At 35.2% G+C, this 19,876-nt stretch overlaps 1 protein-coding gene across 7 annotated transcripts in view; it reads left to right on the forward strand.

The window, feature by feature from the left end:
• The window catches only part of LOC115960317 (probable GTP diphosphokinase RSH2, chloroplastic), a 29,188-nt gene extending 11,032 nt beyond the window's left edge, over positions 1 to 18,156 (forward strand). For 3 of the 7 annotated variants that reach the window (XM_031079144.1, XM_031079145.1, XM_031079149.1), the window contains exons 11-19: positions 2,481 to 2,614; positions 2,901 to 2,967; positions 6,329 to 6,391; positions 6,484 to 6,728; positions 6,807 to 6,936; positions 8,934 to 9,008; positions 14,764 to 14,856; positions 17,187 to 17,372; positions 17,618 to 18,156. In XM_031079144.1, coding sequence (XP_030935004.1) covers positions 2,481 to 2,614; positions 2,901 to 2,967; positions 6,329 to 6,391; positions 6,484 to 6,728; positions 6,807 to 6,936; positions 8,934 to 9,008; positions 14,764 to 14,856; positions 17,187 to 17,372; positions 17,618 to 17,911 — 1,287 coding nt within the window. In that variant the 3' untranslated portion in view covers positions 17,912 to 18,156. Of the gene's footprint in view, positions 1 to 2,480; positions 2,615 to 2,900; positions 2,968 to 6,328; positions 6,392 to 6,483; positions 6,729 to 6,806; positions 6,937 to 8,933; positions 9,009 to 14,763; positions 14,857 to 17,186; positions 17,373 to 17,617 lie in introns of those variants that run through there. The other 4 variants (XM_031079146.1, XM_031079147.1, XM_031079150.1 and 1 more) reach the window with 3 other exon arrangements.
• Positions 18,157 to 19,876: the final 1,720 nt, after the last annotated feature.

Below are 19,876 nucleotides of genomic sequence, written 5' to 3' on the forward strand. Positions count from 1 at the left end.
GACCTTAGAAAACAATTCTGAAGTAACAACACTCTTTCATGTACAACAAACCACCCCTTCAGCCCACTTCTGGAAAAATATTTAACAATTGGCGTCAAAATATCAGATGCTTCATCAAACTAATAAAATTGGAAAATACTGAAAAATATTTAAAAAACTTACCATGAAAGTGCTCAAATGGAGTGAATTTTCTTTTGGCTGAGAATTTTGCTTGGGTATAGGGTTCAGACTTGTGATCACCTAGTCTAATACTATGATAAACTACTCATTGTCCCTGTTAAATTACCAATTGTCCCAAATGCTTAAGCTTTTGCGATATGGTAAATTTAATCTTTTAACCACATATTTCTAACACTCCCTCTTACGTATGGACTAAAATTCCCTTTTTAATAAGTGAGGCCTAATATGTGAGATTTCAAATAGGAGGACTGATGGCGATTGTCCCAAATGCTTAAACTTTTGGGATATGGTAAATTTAATCATTTAACCTCATACTTCTAACATTCCCCCTCACATGTGAGGTCAAATTCCTTTTTAAATATGTGAGGCCTAACATGTGGTATTTTAAATGGGAGGTAGAGTAGAGGAGACAAAGAACAAACTCTATACCTTTTGCTCTGATACTATGTTAAATTATTGGTTGTTCCAAAAACTTAAGTTATTGACAGATGATAAATTTAATCATTTAACCACGTATTTCTAATAGTCCTAAAACCTTAAACTGTTAGGAAATAGTTAATTTAATCTTTTGATCATAATTCTAAAATTTTCATATTACTTTGTCAAAAATTAAGAAAGAAATTCTTTCTTTGAGTGTATTATAGTGCTGAGTTTACAGTGGTTGTTGATGTTTGTAACTTTTTGGATAGGCTTGAGGACTTTGTATCTAATCCAAAGAAGGTCGTCTTTTCTCCCCATGCCCCCTCTTTTTTCCCCCATTATCTTTTCCTTATGCTATGTGTGTTTGGTTGGGGTGAAAAGGGAGAGGATGGAAAAGGGTGGGAAGGAAAAGGGAGGGGATATTGCAATTTTCCATTATTTGGTTGGGGTGAAAAGGGAGAAAAGAAAGAAAATAGGGTGGACGAAGTTTTCCACTTGGGCCCCCCCTTTTTTTTGATAGGTAAAGAAAAACTATATTTATAGGAAATAATGTAGTAGAAGCTACTCCCTTGGAACACAGGCAGTGTACTAAGGAAATTAAAGAAATTAAGCAAAAGTACACAAATCTATGAAATTCAAAAGGGAAGGAAAAGAAAAATCACCCATAGCAATCATCTAGTCAAACAAAGAAAGCAAAAAGGACTGTTTTAACTTTCAACTCAAGGGTGGAATGTTCCTCCCCTCGAAAAGTTTGATGATTCCGTGTAAGGATGTGGACTTTCCTTTCTTAGAATATTATGGTATAAGGGTGTTGCAGTTATAGATAGGTGCCATATGGGTAAAAAAAAAGTGGGGAATTTGTGAATCATCTTCTTCTTTGTTGTCCTATTGCTTATGAGTTATGGTCTATGGTGTGGACTCTATTTGGTCTCCTTTGGGTTATGCTGCACAGTGTTACTGATTTATTTTCGAGTTGACAAGGTTCCTTTTGTGGGCATCAAAGCATTGATTTATGGAGGGCTGTACCTCATTGTGTCCTATGGTGTATTTGGAGAAGATGGAACTCAAGATGTTTTGAAGGGAAGGAACAATCTATTTCGAAACTTAATCTTTTTCCTCATTTTGTCCTTTAATATTTTTCCTTGTTCTAATTTTTTAGAAATGCTTGATCATTGTAATTTAAGTGTTTGATGGACAGTTTCTCATGTACACCCCGGGTGTACCTGGTTTCTTATTTAATACAATTCCGTTATTTATCATATATATATATTATGGTTACAAGATTAAATTCACTATTTCTTAACAGCATAAACTTCTGGGATAAGTGGTAATTTATGAAGATATCAGAGCAAGTGGTCTTGAATTTTAATCCTTCTCTAATCCACTTAAAATAAGTTGAAAATCCCATGGGAGCACTATTTATTAAAGGGAAGTTTGGGTCCACATGTGACTCATGAGCATAGTGTTAGAATATTATTGTTAAATGATTAAATTCACTATTTCCTAATAATATAAGCTTTTAAAACAAGTGTTAATTATCACTAGTGGAGGAAAGTGTTTTAGGTTCATGCCTTGGATATTTAGGGCCTGTGCCCCCTTCATCTTTAGCACAAATTCTGCTTAGACTTTTGAAATTTTCTTTTCCTTTATTAAACTCATTGAAAAACACAGAAAAGTGATGTAAATATATTGGCTGAGCAACAGAAGCTGAATTGACCAAGTAGGCTCATCACAACATGAAGTCTGCATTTTGATTTTGTTGCAAGTTTGCAGAGGCATTTTATCTTTCATTGGTCTGAAATTTGTTGGAAAATTATTTAGATAGAATTCATTCTTAATGCAAATACGGAAATTCATATTTCTATCTTTACCGGCTTCAGATGAAACGCAAAGATGTTAGCATCAGTAAAGTATATGATGCCCGTGCTTTAAGGGTAGTTGTTGGAGACAAGAACGGAACTCTACAGGGGCCTGCTGTTCAATGTTGCTACAGTCTTCTCAACATTGTACACAAGTAAAAAAATTGAAATTTCTGTTCTTCAAATTTCATTTTACATGACATCAATTTGTTCTAAACGTTGGTGATATGAAACTGCCTGTCACTAACTGGATTTTGTTTAACTATGATTTAAATTTATCATTGCAATTTTTGGTCCTCTATTCTCAGAAAATAGATTTGATTCTTTGGTCCAGTTGTGTATCTGTAGTCTCTAGTTTGGAATAGTATTTCTCTATATATAGAACTGCATACAGATTTGAGCACTGATAATGGTCCATGTCTCTGTTTCTTCTCCATGCAGGCTTTGGACCCCCATTGATGGTGAATTTGATGATTACATTGTTAATCCCAAGCCTAGTGGTTATCAGGTATTTTCTCCACTACATGCATGGAAGCACATATGTAGTTTATATCATATTACACACTTGCAATAATTCTGGAAATTTTCTCACAAAATATGGTAAAGCAGTGTGTGGTGAATGTGGATCGATGTTTATGTATAAAATATTTAATACTAAATTGGAAATGGCAGGCTTTAGCATGGAATGCTACTATTCATTATAATATCATTTTACTTAAAAATAATTTGTGAGCTAATTTGTCTAAAGTTCCACATACAAGAAGTACAAGTGATAAAAAGTTAAAATATGGCCAGAAAAGAGCAAGACCTTAGAAGCAGAAAGATGACTTGGCTCTGTTACATTCTAAAATGGGGGATACAGGTAAGGTGCAAAACAGGTCTGATAATAAAACCAAAAAAATAAAAAAACCAATTTGAACTGAACAGTTTTATATGTTTTCCATCCATACATATACAGCTAGGTAATTAGTTTCCTTTTAGAGAGCCGATAAGGTAAGTTCTGGTCTAGCTTTGGGGGTGAGGTTTACTTTGTCCAATCCCAACCTACCCCATTATTATATATTTCCAATTTGTTGTTAGTTACTTAAAAGCTAGTCATCATGGACTGGCATTGGGTGTGCTCCCCCATCAGATATGAAGGGTTGAGTTTTGGCAAAATAAGCACTTTGAACCAAGCTTTGTTGGGTAATTGGTTAATGGAGGTTTGGGGGGATGCTGACCATTTCTGGAGGTGTATTAGTTGCCGCTAAATATGGGGAACTGGGAGCTGGTTAGTCTACCTTGGATGTGTGTAGGCCACATGGATACGGTCTTTAGAAAGGAATTGGAGTACAGGATGGGAGGAAATCAAATTTTGGTATAATGAGTGGTGTGGTGATTGGGCACTAAGAGAGGTATACCCAAATTTATATCCGACTGTCGAGGATAAAGAGGCTGTAGTGTCCTCTCTGTTGTGCTCTAGAGGGCAGGACATTGTGTTCTATTGTTTTCTTAGATTCAATTGTAATTTCCATGATTGGAAGTTGGAGGGCGTAGAATCATTGATGGATTCTTTATATTATTGGATTTCTTTTCTTGGAAGGGTGGGTTGTATGAGTTGGGGACCTAATAGTAGTATAGCACCTGTATGATCAGTGTTCGATTGTAGTATGAATGATTGGGATATGCTAGTAAAATCCTATTCTCCTGGAGATGTATCTGGAACAGCAAGGTACCCAAGAAGGCAGTTTTCTTTGTGTGAACTTCTGGTTGGGTAAGATTTCAAACATAGCCTTATAAAAAGGAGTGACAAATATATTGATCATCTTTTGCACAATTGCCTGGTTGACTATGAGTTATGGTCCTTTGTTTTCTTTTATTTTTGGGTTGCATTGAGTGTTGTCGTCTAAGGTGATAGAGGACTTTTCTTGTTTGATAGAGGTGCATGGAAGGCATCATAATAGTACTGTGTGGGTTGTGGCTTCTCATTATGTGGTTAATATGGATGGAGTGGAGAGATCTACATTGGAACTTAAGTTTATTTTTCTAGGTTCTTTAATTGAACAATGCACGATGATGGGGGGGTTTCTTGTAATTCTGTAGTTGATATCATGGATTTCTTAAACTTCGATTGTAATTTCTAGGAATCTTCTCTTTTAGAGCTTCCTTTATTCTAATAAAAATTCTTATTTCATTTGTGTAAATATAAACCTACTCAAGTGCTTCAAACTTTAGCATTCAAAAGATTTCCCCTAAGGTATCTGAGCTTATCATGATGGAGATCACATAATGTCTGAAGATTATTGAAAAGTTTGGTGTGACCTCTGCCAGAAAACCCTTAACCAGGGAAGCCTCTGATGCTGCAGCCATTACATGATTGGGGATTGGACAAACATGCCTCATTGGAGGCCAATGGCAGCCATGAGAAGAAGTGGCAGGAGAACAACTAACAGTTAGCATAAATGAGTCTGGCAGCCTATTTTGAAGATTTTCTCTAGAATAAGTCAAACCTACGATCATAGGCTTTTAAGGAGTTTTGTTAGATTTAATATCAGCTAAGTATTTGACTTTTGTGGTGTTAATTTCCTAGACTTAGGTAAAACAGGAACTAGTTGCTTAGGATGATAGTTTTTCACTATGAATTGAGGTGAAGAAAGACAGCTGCTCTTAGCTGACAGCTGCTTTCCATCCAAGTATCCTAGTAGCTAACTTATCCAAAAAAAAAAAGGTTATCCTAGTAGCTACTAAGGGAATGGTTATTGGTTTTTACCCTTATTTTCAGTTTCTAAAAACAATTTTCTATTTTTGAGACTAAAAAACTTGTTTGTAACCCAAAATGGATAGAAAACAAAAATTATTCTCAAAACTCAATTTGTGAAGGAAACTAAAAACATGTAAAAGGCTGTTTTCAGTTTCTAATTTTTAAAAGTCAATGAAAACACGCATTTAATTTAATGAATTTATCTCATTTAATGAGTTAGCATTAGAATTCAAATCCTAGTAACAATATAGTTTAGTATTTTCTATTTTTCTTCAAAAAACTATCTTTTTAATTTCAACTAACCAAACATGTTTTTGATTTCAAAAATACAAGAATTTTTTTTTTCTTTATGTTCCCCAAAACAAGTTTTTGAAATAGAAGACAAAAACTGTTACCAAACATAACATAAATTGTCCTTGTTACATTTCATTGAAATGTGTTACTATTTCTTTAGGAATTAATCTCAACTATAAGAGGATGTAACTTCTTGTGTTGAAATGAAGTGAAAGTTGAATTGTTGAGTTTTATTTTTGAATCCCTCATCCCTTCCTGTTTCTACTCTTCTCTCTCCTGCTGATATTCTCAGCAATTCTTTTCTTGTTTCTTGCTGAAATTCTGTGTGCTCACTTCTCATAATTCTTCTTGATCTAATATTCAACAAAAATTAGGTTGTGTTCTCTCTACTGATCCACCCAAATCTTCTATTTCTCTTTTCTAAATTTTATGCACTTCATCCTCACCACCTTCCTAGAAAGGCAGGCCTTCGATACAATTAATCCAAGGCTGTCCTGATCCCTACCCTGTACAACATTCAACATTCGGCTTTTTATAGCTCTCTTCTCTTTGTAATGCATGTAGCCTATTCATTGTCCTGCATCATCCTGCTTCCCCTTTCTGATGCAGGTGCAGCCAAAAGAATAGAAATTACCTCTTAAATAACCACAGCTAGACTAGTGTTGCCTAATCAAAAAAAGAACTTTTCTTCATTTATTTTTATGTTTTAAAACTTTTAAATAAACATAGAACCCGTGAAATACTGCTTTAGTAGACTTTAGTGTGAACACTGTCATTTACCTAGTATGTCTTGTAGCCCACTCTTCAAACCATAAAGTTGCGTTTTTGAATGCAGTCTCTACACACTGCAGTGCAGGGTCCTGACAGCTCACCTTTGGAAGTTCAGATAAGAACTCAGGTATAAATCTTCTAGCAATTTTGTATGAAGTAAACTTTACTTGTCCGTATACTAGATTTAACTGATAGAGATATCATCTTTTACATTTTTAGAGGATGCACGAGTACGCTGAACATGGACTTGCTGCACATTGGCTCTATAAGGAAACTGGCAACAAGTTGTCTTCCATTAACAGCATGGATGAATCTGAAATAGAAGCATCCTCCTATATCTCTAAAGACTTGGACAACCAAAATTCCATGGTAGATGACTTGTTTCATAAGTATAGTTCCCTCAAAGTTGGACATCCAGTCCTTAGAGTTGAAGGAAGTCACTTGCTTGCTGCTGTTATTATCAGGTATATAATTACTTTGTGTATAATTTTCTCACTTTGTATCATATATCTTCTACTTCTGTATCAAAATTGTGTTTGCAGAGTAGATAATGATGGCAGAGAACTGCTTGTTGCTGTGAGCTTTGGACTACCTGCTTCTGAAGCAGTAGCCGCCAGAAGATCTTCTTTCCAAATAAAGCGATGGGAGGCCTATGCAAGGTTATACAAAAAGGTTGGGCTGCTTTACTTAAATTTCTTGATCATATTATTATAATTTATCTCAAATTTATTCATTGGAAGAAGTTAAAAATTCTTTAAATTTTTTTAGGAATGATGTGCTTTTTCTTTTCAATTTCCTGTGATTGTATTCTGAAGAAGATTGTTATCATAAGAATCTGAAATAAGCTCTAAAGGAATCTCTCTAGTTTGGTCTAGTGCATGTGAATGCTAATGTTTTGGTTGTAGCTTCAAACAGGGGTCCTATTGGCAAATAACCTTATATTGATTGGTATGGTTGGACTTAAGGTGAACATAGAATTAAAATTAATTATCATGTAAAATGTGTTATTTAAAGGCCCTTTTTATTTTTTAATTTGTTCTGTTAGAGTTTGGTTAAATTCAATTGGTTTCATTTTAATTAATATTTACAGTAAACTTAAATGGAAAAATATGGTTGTATATGTATTATGTTAAAAAAAAAAAAAAGTGTGACTAAGAGTGTAGTTAATTCCACTGATATACTTTGCATATATTTTCATTGAATTGTAAATTTCACAGGTTTTATAACTGTATAAATTGCGCCATAAAAAATTAAAATAAAATAAGACAATAAAAATTGTCAGTAACTACTGAGTTAGAGTACGCATAAATGTAATATTATCTTAATTATTTCATACACTTGCAAATTGGATAGACAAAATCTGCATGTTTTTATCTTTGGCTCATAGGGTTTGAACAAAAGTGTGACTAAGAGTGTAGTTCATTCTAGTGATAAACTCGGCATATATTTTCATTGAATTGTAAATTTCATAGGTTTTATCACAATATAACTTGCACCATTGAAGAATACAATATAAATTGTTAGTAACTACTGAGTTTAGAGCATGCATAAATCTAAAACTTATTTTAATTATTTTATACACTTGCAAATTGGGTAGAAAAAATCTTCATATGTTCTTATTTTTGGCTCATAGGATTTGAATTTAGTGTTATTGAATTATAATAGTGATAGTCTATGATAGTCAGTGTAGTTAATTCTTAGTACTTAGTATCTTATGAAAGTTTTGTTTCTTCATTTTTTGTATTTATTAATATGCTTTTGAAAAATTCCCTCTACAATGTACGGAATATTTTTTCTAATCATTGCAGAGTAGAATAATTTCTAGAACGTACTTCACTAATTCATTCTTCTTCCTTTTTTTCGTTCTTTGTAAATTAGTAGAAAAAAGTTGTTTATGATAGAATCAGCGAAAGTGGTTGCATCCTATTATGGCCATTGCATGGTGGTTATTTTCTTAAAAGTATTTTTGGTATAAAATTTCTCTCTCTCTTTTTTTTTTTTTTTTTTTTTTTTTTTTTTCATGAATCCAATCTTCAAATCTCTGTTTTTGTAAAGCATACTTAAAGCAAGGACCTTACATATTTTTCTAATGTTGTAAAGGAAGAATTTTCCTAAAAATATGGTTTTAAAAGTAAGATCTTTAGAATTTGTAAATTATACAAATAAAATATTAATGGCTTGACACCTTCATATATCTCTAACTTGGGAAGTCTTCAGAGCAATTTGAAATAATTTTTTAGAATATGGCATAATTTTCTATAGTACGTTGTTTATTAGTATTGGTCTTTTCTGATTTTGTATCGTCTCTGATGTTTTAAACCTTGTTTCATGTTATCTATTAATATAATTGGAACTTATCTCTTTAGTGTCCACTTTTCTATACCTCCAAAAATAACCCTATTACCTATTTGAAAGTGATTTAACTATAAGAAAAATTAGGACATGAAGGTAAATTGAGAAATTTAAAATTGTCAATCAAATTCTACTCCCAATAAAAATCCCACACTCACCCACACAAAAAAGTCATACTCTCAAAATAAAATATTGAATAAAAAAGGTTTTAAAAACGTAAAGTACAAAGTTCAAATTCCATAAATTTAGACACATTTTATACTTAAACTTTAACTACTTGTGGTTAAACTTAAATTTTTTTTTTTTTTTTTGAGAAGGAAGAGCCATACATATGTGAAGAAGCTAGTGCTAGTAATGACACTTTGATACCTATGGCTGTGGTCACCCATAAGGTTCATTGTAATTTTTAATGTTATGATTAGGAAATCCTGCAATTTCTACCTACATTTTTTTTTTCATGTTTAGTGTTAGTATTAATTAGTTTTTACTGTACTATTAAGTGGAATAATTGTGCATAGTTAGCTTTGTGGTTTACACTTATAAAAATTATTTTTTAAAAAAAAACTTTGTGTTGTACAATGACTAATTTTAGGAATGTTAGGGCGACAATATTTTATATATATATATATATATATGATAACTTTAGGACTTAAAAAGTTATGAAACCTTTTCAAACAAGGTAGGGTTTGTATGTGATGCAAGTTATGGTTGATGACCAGGAATATATGAGAGAGAGAGAGATCATAAATATGGATGAATTAGCTTATGGCAGGAATAAGCTATTATTGATGATGATTCTATCCTTGTTCAATATTGAATGAGTCCAAGTAGATTTCTTTTTGATGGGAAATAAGAGAATTTCATTCATCTGAAAATGAATTACGAAAGAGAGACAAAGCATGAGTATTACAAACAGAGATCCTCAAAAAGAAGATGCTCTAGAAAAATTGGGAAAGACATTTTCCAAACCTGTGAAACACCAGAATTCCCAGCTACCTTTGCAAGCTCATGGGCAACTCTGTTGCCTTCCCTTTTCAGATGTTTAAAAGAACCCCAGGAAAATAAAGCAGCCACTTCTCTGATGTTTCTAATTATGTGCCCAAGCTCACCGCCATGGATTCCATCGTTAATTGCTAGAATAATGGATAAGGCATTGGACTCAAAAATAGTGTGGGAGACTTCCATTTCCGCTGCAAGAAGCACACCATCTTGCATGGCTAGAGCTTCTGAGATCTCAGCCGAGTATGACGTGGGCAGAACCTTGTTTGAAGCTGCTAGAACTTCACCCATGTTATCGCGAATGACTACACCGATGCATGATTTCCTCCCATCTTCAAAAGTTGCTGCATCAGTGTTAATTTTAATGAAGCCCGTAGGTGGAGCTTTCCACTTGGACTGAGGAATGGACTGAGATAACCTCGGACAAGAGCAAGCTGCCTTGTATTCGGCCAAGAGTCCACCTACCATTTCCCAAGCATGGATTGGAGGGGAACCCGAGTCCTCATGGATTGCTTGATTGCGATTCCACCAAATAGACCAGACAACAGCAAAGAAGAGCTCTAAATCATTCGGGGAGCCTTTTGCAATAAAATCTAAGGCAATATCCACTAAGTCACAATAAGAGGTGGAGAGGTCCACAGGACAATTGTACCAAAATGCCCAAGTCATTTTTGCATGATCGCAATGAAGAAGTGCATGGGCTGTAGTCTTAATGGCTTTGTCACATAGTGGGCAGAAGCTAGAGCAATGGACACCTCTGTGGTTTAGATTTTTCATAGTTGGAAGAGCGTTGACACAAGTTCTCCAAGCAAAAATTTTGACATTCGGAGGGACTTTTTGCTGCCATATCCGCTTCCACAAAAGGGTCCTTGAGCTGCTTGAGGTGCTTTCACCTTCCTCAATTGAATCCACAATACCTGAAGCTATATGATATGCATTTTTAACTGTAAACTCACCCCTCTTGTTGCCTATCCAAATAAGACAATCTTCTGGAAAATTATAGTTTAGTGGGATTTTAAGGATGGTGCTGGCTTCATGGGGCAGAAAAGTGGCATTAATTACATCAATTTTCCACCATCTAGTGTCATTGTCTATGAGGGAAGACACCCAGGGAAAGTCTCCATAGCCAGCTTAGGGGGAAATCACCTTGTGGGTTGATGGTGTTGGCAACCATCTATCATCCCAAATATGGATTCGCCGGCTATTGCCAACCCTCCACCTTGTGCCCCTTTTAATAACCTCAAGACTATTGTGGATGCTTCGCCAAGCATATGAGGGGTTACTCCCTTTTTTGGAATTGAGGACATCATCAAAAGGAAAGTATTTTGCTTTGAAAACTTGAGCCACTAGGAAGTCGGGGTTTGTGAGAATTCTCCAACCTTGCTTGGCTAGCATGGCAAGGTTAAAGGCTTGTATGTTTCTGAAGCCCATACCTCCATGGAGTTTAGATCGACACATCCTCCTCCAACTAACCCACGCAATCTTGTTCTCTTTGTCCTTTTGCCCCCACCAAAAGCTCCTCATCATACTTTCCAAGTCTTGGCAAAGAGTCTTGGGAAGTTGGAAGCAACCCATAGTGTATGTAGGCACTACTTGAAAGGAGTTTACCCTTCCAACCGGCAAGCTTTTTTGCCACTCTGTCTTTCACTTCAGCAAACACCTGAGCTTTGGATTTCCTAATGATGGAAGGCAGCCCCAAATACTTGTTATGCCTGGAATCTTGCATTGGACCAAGGATGTTTAGGATGCCATCCCTTAATTCTTGGGAAGTGTTCGGGCTAAAGAATATTGAGGATTTGACAGTGTTAATTTTTTGCCCTGAAGTCTCTTCATATTTGTTGAGGATACTGACAAGTGTATGACATTCTTGCTTCTTTGCTTTACAAAACAAGAGGCTATCATCGGCGAAGAAAAGGTGAGTAATTAAAGGGCAGCCTCCACAGATGGAAAATCCATTAATTTGCTGATTCAAGCAGCTTCATGAATAAGAGCTGAAAAGCCCTCGGCGCAAAGGAGGAAGAGGCAAGGGGAGAGCGGAGCTCCCTGTCTAATGCCCCTTGAGGGAGAAATGTTCCCACAAGCTTCTCCATTTATAAGCATTGAATAAGAAACAGAAGAGACACAATTCATAATAATATCAATCCATTTTTCCACAAAACCATAAGAACATTATCCATGATCAAGCGATTAGGGGTAAATGCACTTTGGTTTTCGGATATGATGTTTGGTAGAACGTCTTTAAACCTATTGGCAAGGACCTTAGAAATGATTTTATAGGTGGTGTTACAGAGGCTAATGGGGCGGAATTCTATCATTCTAGCTGGCTGGTTTGTTTTTTGGTATGAGGGAGATGTTGGTTTAGTTTATTTCAGTCATGGGTAGATTTGAATTCAGCACATTTAAAACCATGTTTATAATGCTAGGTCCAGGTGCTTTAGTGGGGTGGAGTTGCTGAAGTGCCTTCAAGACTTCCTCACTTGTGAAAGTTTTGGTGAGCTTAGAGTTCATTTCATCTGTGATACGCCTAGGGATTGCATTAGTGACTTCATTGATTTCGGTGGGAGAAGATGTAGTGTAGATTTTCTCAAAATAAGCTATAGCAGTGGCTGTGATACTTTCCTTACTTTCACACCAAACACCGTCCTCATTCCAAAGCCCCAAAATGGAATTCTTCTTCCTCCTCTCCGAAGCACGGGCGTTAAAAAATTTCGTATTTCTGTCACCTTCCTTATACCAATGGACTTTGCTACGTTGTCGCCAAATGGTCTCCTCACTGTCCAGAAGGTCATTTATTTCCTTTCTAAGCTGATAATTTCGGCCCCTCTGCTGACTTGCTAATCAACAGTTGTAATGGAGTTAAGAGCTTTTCTTTTCTCGGCTATTTTCTTTGGAATATTGCCTATTACATTCTGATTCCAGCTTACCAAGCACTTGCACATTTTTGGAGATTTGAAGCAACCCCTTCAGGAGTGACAGAGAGAGTACCGGAGTGCCATGCAGTCTCAATCACATCATGACAATCCTCCCTTTTGACCCACATAGCTTCGAAATGGAAACGACGTTTACCTCTACGAGATGGAGGAGGAGAGTCTGTGATGGCAAGAATGCAGTGGTCCTTGAAATGTCCGAGCCATTCATTAGTAGCAAAAGCTCTATCAAGGTGAAGCGAAATCCTGTTACTCCCTTCCTTCATGTTACACCAAGTATAATCTGGGCCACAGTATCCTAGGTCCTTAAAGCCACAGTGATTTACAATTCTACGAAAGCCATCCATTTGATTTTGGGAACGTTGAGCTCCACTAGCTTTTTCAGTCATTGAAAGGATTTCATTAAAATCACCACAGCAAAACCAAAGTAAATTAAATTGACTATGAAGATAGGAGAGGAGTTTCCAGGATTCTTCCCTGAGGTGGGTCTCCGAGTATCCATAAAACCTGGTGAATCTCCAAACATGACCAGTGTCTGCCTCTGTAATTATCGCATTAATGTGATGGTTAGAATAGCTCTTAATTTCCAGCTTTGTGTCATTGGACCAAAGAAGAGCAAGCCCTCCACTTCGGCCCCTACTCGATACACATAGTCCATTTGTAAAACTGAGTTTGAATTTTATTTTTTCCATACGTCTACATTTTGATTTAGTTTCCCAAAGGAAAACTAAATTGGGATTCTAGCGCTGCACATAATCACGGAGTGCATAAACTGTCCGGGGGTTCCCAATTCCCTGACAGTTCCAACAAAGTGAATTCATTGTTTTCAGAGGTGTGACCTTTCTGTGTTTTTCATATCTTATTCTGTACAAAGCCTATCCAACCAGGAGTAAAAAAGTCCATTGAAACAAACAAAACATCCAAACAGAACCAAACAAAGAGATAATCCCAAAATTCAGACCTTAGAAGCAATAAAGAAATACAAATCAGAATTACCCTTAAATGCTGGTGAATCGCCCTACAAATGATCTTTGCAGCAGTTGCATTAGACAGAAAAGTCACCGAGAATCGATTAGCAAAAGATCAAAACCCACCCAGACCAAGAAGACCCACTCTCCAGAAGAACTTTGCTCATTCGGCGAGAGAGAGAAGCTCCAAAATAAAAACCGGGTTTTGTTTAATCAGATGCCGACCCACTTCCTTGCTAAATTTGATGATTGAGTTTCTTCACCGGTGTTGCCCGCACTAAAGCCAGCAGACAGGATAAGCGACAATTGAGAGAGATATGGGATGGTGGATGGTTGATATGTAACTGAGATAGGGATTTAGATTTAGGGATTTTCAGAAAAATGGTGAAGTGACCACAAGAAGAACGGGTAGAGAAGACCCACACGAAATGCTGGAGGAAAGCCCACACAGTGGTGGAGAAACCCATCCTCAGATGGTGGAGAAGACCACATAGAGGTGGAGGAAGAATCCACACGGAATGTGTGAGAGAAAGCTCCTACTTGGGAGAGTCTTTCTGTAGTCCAAGTAGATTTTTTATTATTAGTCTATTGGATCCATAATAATCAACGTCCTTTTCTTTCTGATTATTCCATGTAAGAATTAGAAGCAATATTATGTATGAAGATGATGAAATGCTCACGGTAAGTTTTGGATTAATTTCAGCCAAATTATTTTGTAGAGAAATTTTCTAAAATTTTCATTATGTCATTACACTATTTTAAATAATTTCTCTGCTGCATGCAATGAGCTTGTTTCTCATAGTTTGTTTTTGGTGATGGAACAAAGGAAACTCTAGGCCTCCCACAAATGTCATGATTTACTCTTTTCACTTAAACCATACTTTGTATATTTTTTTCCAAGCCAGGCAAACTTATATCTCAAAATGTATCAATGACATCATCAACTTGGGCTTAGTTAGGCACCTTAAATACAATTGCCTCTCTCACATAGGATCACCTGTGCCAGGTTACATAGTATCATCACAACCTGATCATTTGGGCACTTGATCTCATGCTTTAAATGTAACGATGCTATTGTGCTAAAATGCTAAGTGCTGGTGAAGCAATGGAAACATTACATTGATTGATCATTCTTTTAGAGATTTCAACTAACACTCAAAGTTGTTTGTATTGGTTGGATTTTGACCAAGTAACATTTAATATGGTAATTCAAACGAACTTTTTTATTTACTGCCACTGACTTGGCATTCCAGGTGTCTGATGAGTGGTGGTGTGAACCAGGACATGGAGATTGGTGTACTTGTCTAGAGAAGTATACACTCTGTCGAGATGGTATATACCACAAGGTACTTTTGCATGCACTTATTAAGAAAAATATAACTGTCTTTCAAATTTCAATATCTTGGTGACTTTCAATCTGAAAGTTTATTCTTTTAATTGTGTGTAAAAGTTATTCTATACACAATGGTTGTGTTTTCCTCTGAAGGAGTGGTGTTGGAAATATGAATGTTGAGTCCATTCAATATAGGAATAGTGTCTGCTATGGGTTTTCTGTGAGTTCTGGATGATCTTATGTGATTATTGGAGAGGTCTCAAGGTATATGGTGTTATCTATGTGAATTCTCTTAAAACTGTAGAGTCCAATTGCAACAGAATGCTTTGCCTTGGTAGTGCAAGTTTTCCTCCATTCCATAAATTCCTGAAAGATGATGAGAAAATATTTTCTTTAGAGAAGTATGTAACTTTAACAGTCTTGACATGGAGGAAAACTTTCCATGAATGTGACAATATACTGTCAATAACAGTTTCAATACCATTAAAATCTAGTTTTCTGTCTAGTTGTGCCTTTTAAATCCTTCATCTTTGTGATTCTCTCTCTTTCTCTCTCTCTCCCCCGCTTCCTCCCAACCTCCCCCTTGCTTTGATTGTTTGGAATAGGGAAGCACAATCATTTTAATTAACCTTGAATGGTGTGGTTACAAAACCAAAGTGCCATGCAATTGCATGAGATCCATGCCCATATGTCTTCTTTTAATTATCATTAACTTCTTCCTTTGGAACCTTTGGCTTCTGGGCCTATATATTTGTCTTGTATTTATTTCCTGTGATTTGTTGTATGTGAAAGCTGATATGAGAATTCTCTAAACTATATATGTAAATGATAAATTACCAACCATTCCAAAAGCTTAAATTTTTGGGAAATAATGAGTTTAATTCATTAACCATAATTTTAACAACCCCCTTCACATGTAGGCCTAGAATCCCCCTTAATAAATGGGATCCAACATGAGGGATTTTAACTTTTTCAGTGGGAGGTAGGGTGGAGACATGGTTCAAACTCATGACTACCGACTCTGATACCGTAGTAAATTACTGATTGTCTCAAAAATTTAAATTGTTAGGAAATAGTTTTTAAAGAAAAAGATGCTACTTCATGGGGGACAAACACAATGATGCAATGTGAGGATCTTTGTGTGGCATTTATGGCTTTGGATTGCACAAGCTTTGTGCCCATACAATTATTGTGGGTATTTCTAGTATTTTTTAATACATTAGTTGCCTTAAGCCCAAAGTATTAAGGTATATGTATATATATGCTAATGATTTTGATACCTGTAGCTCAATTTGTACTTGCTATAATAAAACTGCAGCAACTCTATAGACTTGCCCTACTTCTGGGTAAACCATGTAAATCTAGTGTTTGTGTGTCTATGTTAATCTTTTCTGCAGTTTGCATCTCATAGATCCTAGGTAACATTTCCTGTTTTCTAAAATGCTAAAATCATGGCACATTGAAAATCTGAGATGTTTTGGAAATGGTCCGTTTTAGTACAATCTGGTATGCTGAACTAACATTAAATTTTTTTTTTTTCCCATCAAAATATTGTGCGCGCTTTTGACATACCCAGCACTTGCTAATTTTCCACTAAAGTAACATTTTCATTTGTTTCCATCAAAACATAGTGTGTACCACACACCAACTCTTGTTAATTTACATTTCTTTGATGCAATATGCCCCCCCCCCCTCTCTCTCTCTCTCTCTTACTGGTTTTGAATCATAAGAAGCATTATATCAAATATAAGAACATTAAAGGATGGATGTATAATGTTTGGCTTATAGCTAGTGATTTAGTTCCCATTTTAAATTAGTTTCACTTTACTGGGGTGGCTGTATTTGCCACAAACAAACTCAATTAATCATTAGATACATTTTTTTAAAGACCTAAGTAGATTCTGTAATACATTTCCAGTAATTTCATGAAATTCCATATTATTCACTGTTTCCAGAACATTCCCGTTTCCAACTTCACTCTATTGATTTTTTTTACTTGGACATTATAAAAGCTATAAATATGCTTTAGTGTAAAATATTTATGAATTTGAGGTATATGACAAAAATTATTGAAGGCATAACAAAAACTTTAAGAGTTACGCCAATTGTTCAAAGGCAAAAGGGTAGAAGTATGCCAAAATATTCAATGGAATGGAAACCAAGCATTCTTATTTTTTAGGATAAATCTCAGCTTGCTTTTACTTTTATTGGATTCTAGGAATGAAATAGGGATTTTAGTTACTAATCTTCAAGTGACTACTATCATTTTGCTAGTAAATAATCCCCATGATCAAACCTCCATTGGACATGTCAAGATTTATTGAGCTATCTTTGACCATGCAGCAAGACCAATTTGGGCGCCTACTGCCAACCTTCATCCAAGTCATTGACTTGACAGAGCAAGAAGAATCTGAATACTGGAATCTTGTATCTGCAGTTTTTGAGGGCAGACAGGTTGATTCTTTAACATCTAGGCCAAGCTTTGAATCAATTACTTCAACTTCCATGGAAGCTAGCATTAACAAGAAGGTTTGTCTACAATCATCTTATTATTCTGAAAGCCAATTGTGTTTTTTACTAGTAAGTAGTAAGTGAATCTTTGTTGAAAATTATCTAATGTTATTTGTTTCACGCTTGCTAGTCAAGCCTGATTCACTAAATGCTTCAATCTGTTAGAAAATGACCTGGCTGAAGTTGACATTTACGTAGGTAGTTACAAATAGACTCTTGATATCAATTAACGTTCTGTAAACTAATTGAGTTTTGAATTTTAGGTGCGTCTATTGAGGACAATGCTTCGGTGGGAAGAGCAACTACGCTCTGAAGCAAGTTTAGGACAACCAAAGCATGGTGGAAAACCTTATGTTAATCCTGGCTCGGTTGTCCTTGGGGAAGTGGTGATTGTATGTTGGCCCCATGGCGGGATAATGAGGTTGAGGACTGGTAGCACGGCTGCAGATGCTGCTAGAAGAGTAGGACTTGAGGGAAAGCTAGTTTTGGTCAATGGCCAGTTGGTATTACCCAGTACAGAGCTTAAAGACGGGGACGTGGTTGAAGTTAGAATGTAAATAACATTGTGTAGTATAGATGATAGGGGAAAAAGAAACATTGTCACCAATTTACAGTATGCATCAGAATATTTGATAGTTTCTGATACAGATAGTTCAACAAGAGAATGGGTGGCATAGAACTCGATATATATATGTATATTTTTTTTGGGTGTAAATAGGCCCTCTATAGGTACTTGATTTTTTAGTGTACATATGGATTTTTCTAAAGTAGTAATGGAATGAAAATTCGTGTTCAACGTTAATTCTTGGACTTCCTCAAGAAAACGTTAATTCTTGGAATGCTTGGATATCTAGTTTTCTGATGGACTATTTTTACTGCTGACATTTGAGGGGAAGAATGCCCGGTGCATCTATTGTCCTGGATTCTGTGCGCTAGTGTTAAATTTATAGCACTCCCAAGACAACCAATAGTAATAATCTCTCATCTACTCATTTCGTTCTTCGTTTAAAAAAGAAGAAAAAAATCATGTCAAAATACAAAGTGCCGTACCAAAATTCATAAATTTAAAATCCTCTTCACTGTAATTTATCAAAACACTCAAAATGTTAAAAGTGTCTTTTAGTTAAAGAATGATAATGCAAAAATTCTACTTACTAAATTCTATTGTTAAAATTTAGAGTTTTTGGAGAAAAACTCTACGAATCATGGCCCATACTAAATAAATTCAGAAATTTGAAGTAATATTTATTGCAATGTGTCAGATACTCAAAACATTAGAGTTATAGCAAAAACTTTACTGCTAAGTTCTTGTAGTCAATGGCAGAACCAAAAATTTTTGTTTGGAAACCGAGATGTGATTAGTGGTAGAGCTAAGATTTTTTTTTTTTTTTGGCTACATAGCTAAGGATTTGATTTTAGTGGTGGGAAAAATCTATAATTTACATACATTTGTCTCCATACACCCATGGACAAACTTTGTTTTATACACATTTATGAACGAGTACGATGCACAAGCATCTATCAATACCATATATAATAATAAAAGGTTGCATTAAATTTTGCAAAACTCCTAGAGTCACGTTACCTTTTTTTTTTTTTTTTTTTTTTTTTTGCTAACGTTTTTAAATTATCTTTATAATAATAGAAGGTTGCATTAGATTTTGCAAGACTCCTATTGTGCCACATCTTTATTCACATCACTTTTCTTTCCTAACACTTTTTTTGATACTACATATAAAGTAATAATAATATCTATAAAATATATAATAAAGGAGGTTTAGTAATCAATTTTAATTTCTTGGTTTTTCTTCCCCTCATTATTCTTCCAACCATTCTTTAGCCTTCACCTTACTATTACTCTTCCTCCAAATTTTCATCTCCCTTTTCTAAATCTTCTTTTTCTTTTTCTTTTCCCTATAAATTTCTTACTATTTCCTCTACACCTCTTTCCCATTCATTCCATGTTCTTCCTACAACATAAAGGTGATTACTCTTACTCAATGCCTCTCTCCCATAACAATCATAAAAAAAAAATGTTACGGAAAAATCAAGTTTGGGCTTAGGTGGCACATAAAATCAAGTTTCACCTTAACATGGTCATGGAGTTATCTTCCTTGGTTGGGGAGAAATATAAGAAAGTAATATATATATATATATATATATATATATATAATCATTTGTATCCAATTAGTCGGTGAGAAGAAATTTTGTTTGTTTTAGTGGTTTGTATTTTCTTTTTGGTTAGTAAGAAAGTAAGAGAAAACAGAAAACATTGTATCTAATTTTCAACACGTTTATTTATTAAAAAAAAAAAAATGACAATTTTGGTTTTCATTAGATTGCACGTCATGGCCTTCGCGTCACAACCTTGATATTTTGCTGGCTGGCATGCATTGGACAATGTTTTTAATGCAACCTGATGTTAGGAAAATATCAAACAGTGCCACTTGAACAAACCAAGGTTGAACAAATCAACCTTCGTATTTGATATTTTCCTAACGTTAGGAAATTTTGCAAAACTC

The sequence above is a fragment of the Quercus lobata genome, chromosome 9 (assembly GCF_001633185.2).
Source record: "Quercus lobata isolate SW786 chromosome 9, ValleyOak3.0 Primary Assembly, whole genome shotgun sequence".
Classification (NCBI taxonomy): Eukaryota; Viridiplantae; Streptophyta; class Magnoliopsida; order Fagales; family Fagaceae; genus Quercus; species Quercus lobata.